Source organism: Lipotes vexillifer, unplaced genomic scaffold (assembly GCF_000442215.2).
Source record: "Lipotes vexillifer unplaced genomic scaffold, Lipotes_vexillifer_v1.1 scaffold442, whole genome shotgun sequence".
Taxonomy (NCBI): domain Eukaryota; kingdom Metazoa; phylum Chordata; class Mammalia; order Artiodactyla; family Lipotidae; genus Lipotes; species Lipotes vexillifer.
This window is the reverse complement of record NW_006790311.1, coordinates 3,944,354-3,947,499: the sequence shown is the minus strand read 5'-3', so window position 1 is coordinate 3,947,499 and position 3,146 is coordinate 3,944,354. Positions and strand designations below refer to the sequence as shown.

Below are 3,146 nucleotides of genomic sequence, written 5' to 3'. Positions count from 1 at the left end.
TTTCCCTACTGAAACTTATCTCAACCTCAGTGCAGATACACAGGGCTAAAATGTTTGTTGTCCAGAAGCATCTTCAGCTAACGGACATTATCACCACCATGACAAGTCCTGTCCTCTCCTGTGTGCACCAGAGAAACAGGGGTCGAACATTTCAAGGAAAGAAATACATGCTACTCCCAGGTCAGTTGTCTGAACTGAGGACACCTAAGAGGTCCCTGTGACCTCACAAAGCTATGGAACATTCTGGAAGACGACCTCTCAGGTCAAAGGAAACTCACCGGGATTGGCTAGGCGACTGCTGGTCGGGCCCAGGATCTGATATGGATCTAAGGAAGCAAGAAAGGAGATTTGCTTCACTGTAATTAAAAATATAGAATCAACAGCATTAACAGTGACAATACCCCAAGGGTTTACACTTTTATTTCAATATCACAGGAAAGCCTGATTTCAGAAAATTGCACTCTGCCTTGTTTTGCAGACCTCAGAGGTCTTGACCAGTTACAGTCTTTATCCCCGTAATCACAGAAACAACGTGAAATAGTATCATTTTTTCATACTTGGTGTCTAAAATTTGTAGGTAATGCTGTCATTACCTAAAACAGAATAGTAAAACCACTTGGAAGGGAGCTAGCTAATATTCAATAGTCATGAATAAGGTAAGTGGGCTTAAAGAAGTCTAATGATGACTGGACTTTAATAGCTCTAACTATTACTGACAACTTTACACGTCTCTCTTTTTCTGATGTAGCAGAAACACAGGCCCAGAAATCAAGCAGCCTGGGTTCTAGCCCAGCAAAGTTATAAACTAAATAACTCATTGGACAATCTCTGGGTATCGGTTTTCTCATCTGCAAAATGATGGGTTGGGTTCCTGGATTCCCCAGTTCCCTTCTAGTATAACCTTTTCTGATTTTAAGCTTGGAAATGTCACCACCAACCAGAATTTGGATTTTAGCTAAAGAATGATTATTCTCAACATCTCAGTTTACTTAAAACTTATGTGATTGTTTAGCCATAAAAGAAATCTTTGCAATATTGACTCATGTGAGGTTTATCTTCTTTTTTTCAGGCGAGGGAATCACGGTGGAGACCTGGATCGCAACTTGGCCATGCTATCGTATGTTTGATACTTTACAATTTTCATAATTAGAATTTTAAAAATCGACATGATTTTGGGGGTTTTGCTTACAACCACAAATTAACTTGAAGAGCCCTTAAGCCCTCTTAGTCTACCCCTTTTTATCCACACGGTATGACAACTAAAATATTTTGGGCAGGTCATGTCTAATTTCGTTGTTGTTGGGGATTCCTTAAATCCCCTATGTCAAGTCCTCTTTGTCTGACCTGTGTTTCAGAGTCAGGAAATTCTCAGCCTTCCTGAGGAAATGTAGGTCAACTTTCTCTCGCTTATCTTCAGTGGAGATGGAAAACAATGTCTGTCCATCCCAAAGCAGTGGCTTGTTTGGAGCTCACTCTTAGCTGTGTCCCCCAGAGAAGACCAAGCTGGGCTTGGAAGGGGCACAACAGCTGTCTTTAGATACATGAAGGACCTTCACAGAGAATGGGAGGAAGACCTCTCCTGAGGGCAAACTGGAAAGCTTGAATGGAAGATACAGGGAGGGGGACTTTGGCTCACATGGTGGAATTGAGCCTAGCCAGGTAGTGAACTCCCCGTTGCTGTAGGTATTCAAGTGGAGGTGAGGTAATCATAAGACTGAGATGTTACAGGAGGATGTTGTAGACCTAGATGTCTCTAGGTTCCATTTCCATACTAAGAGTCTCCAATTCCATGGTTTTAACAGTTCCTCTGCCTTAATTAAGTAGATCCACCACAAGGAACATTTGGTCGAGCAACTTGAGAGTCTGGGATGGTAGCTCTAGTTCTCCCATAAACCAGCCGTGTGGCTTTTCGCAAATCAGTTCACCTCTTTGGGCCTCAGTTTCTTTATTTCACAACATGAGGCATTTTAATCTTTAGGCTCCTTTCACCTCTGATATTCCACAAGTCTCTATGTGATTCCAGTGTCAGGTACCCAATTCACAGATCTATTATAGTGTCAAATATAGGATTCTATGAAAGACACAAATGCCGTATATTGTCTAAATCCTCCTCCGCTGACCATGTGGGACCAAGGGCCACATAGGAAGCAAAGGAGGGTTCGCACATCATGGACAGGTACCTGGTTGGGGCCGCTGTTCAGTATTCTTACTCATTGTTTGTGCTCCTGCAAGGGGGGGACCTGCAGCAAGAAGAGAAATATGGTAAGTGGGGCCATTCTCCACGAGGGGAGGGGAACACCTCGTCCAACGCCCCCCCCTGGAAGGAGGACAAATGTGCTTTCTCATTCATTCATTCGCTCACGCTACTCATTTATTCATTCTATTTTATAAATATTTATCCAGAATTTACTCTGTGCCAGCACTGCTCTCGATACTAGAGAACCCAGCACTGAACCAGTGGTTCCTGCTAGAACTTACGTTTTAGTGGGGAGACAATGATAAACAGCAGTAAGTATGTAGGAGAGCATGTCTAACGGTATTGGGGCTGTGGATTTCATTTTTAATGAAAATTAGAAAGGTCCTGAAGGAGGAGGTGACATTTGAGCACAGGTCGCCTGCTCCTGCGTTTCCATGTTTGTGAGCTCCCCTCCACGGCACCTCTTAGGTACACCCTTTCCACCTCTGTCATCATGTCTCCGTGTTAGAGCTGCGTTGCTTCTTGCACCGTCTGTGGACGCATCTGACTGGCGTGCTCACCACTTCTCTCTCTTCCCACCGACCCATCAAATGCTATTTAGCCAGTTTCATCTCCCTAAAACACCACATCCCACCATCCAAAAACCTTAGTGGCTCACTGTTGACTGAAGCATTGAGGTCTATCTTCCTGGCACCTTTGCCCTTCCTTCCTTACCTTTCCAGACTTATTTCCCTTCGTGCATCCTAAACCCCAGGAACACAAGTCCTCCTGACTGTCAGACATGTCAGCCCTGATGTCTTTCCCTGGCCGCACCTCTCCTGGGAGGCCCAGTCCGCCCCACCGCTGCGGGTCCAAATCCTGCCTCTCCTTGCAGAGCCAAATCATATGGCCCCAGGTCCACTTGGCCTTCCTGATACCGCCCAGAGGGCAAGAGTTATATGTGTGCATG

General features: G+C 44.8%; 1 protein-coding gene across 1 annotated transcript in view; it reads right to left on the bottom strand.

Annotated features, from left to right (window-relative positions):
• FLI1 (Fli-1 proto-oncogene, ETS transcription factor) overlaps positions 1-3,146 on the bottom strand; it is a 115,697-nt gene that overhangs the window by 2,758 nt on the left and 109,793 nt on the right. Inside the window, exons 7-8 of the mRNA XM_007463631.1 lie at positions 2,181-2,240; positions 279-326 (exon numbers count right to left, since the gene is read on the bottom strand). Coding sequence (XP_007463693.1) covers positions 279-326; positions 2,181-2,240 — 108 coding nt within the window. The remainder of the gene's footprint in view (positions 1-278; positions 327-2,180; positions 2,241-3,146) is intronic.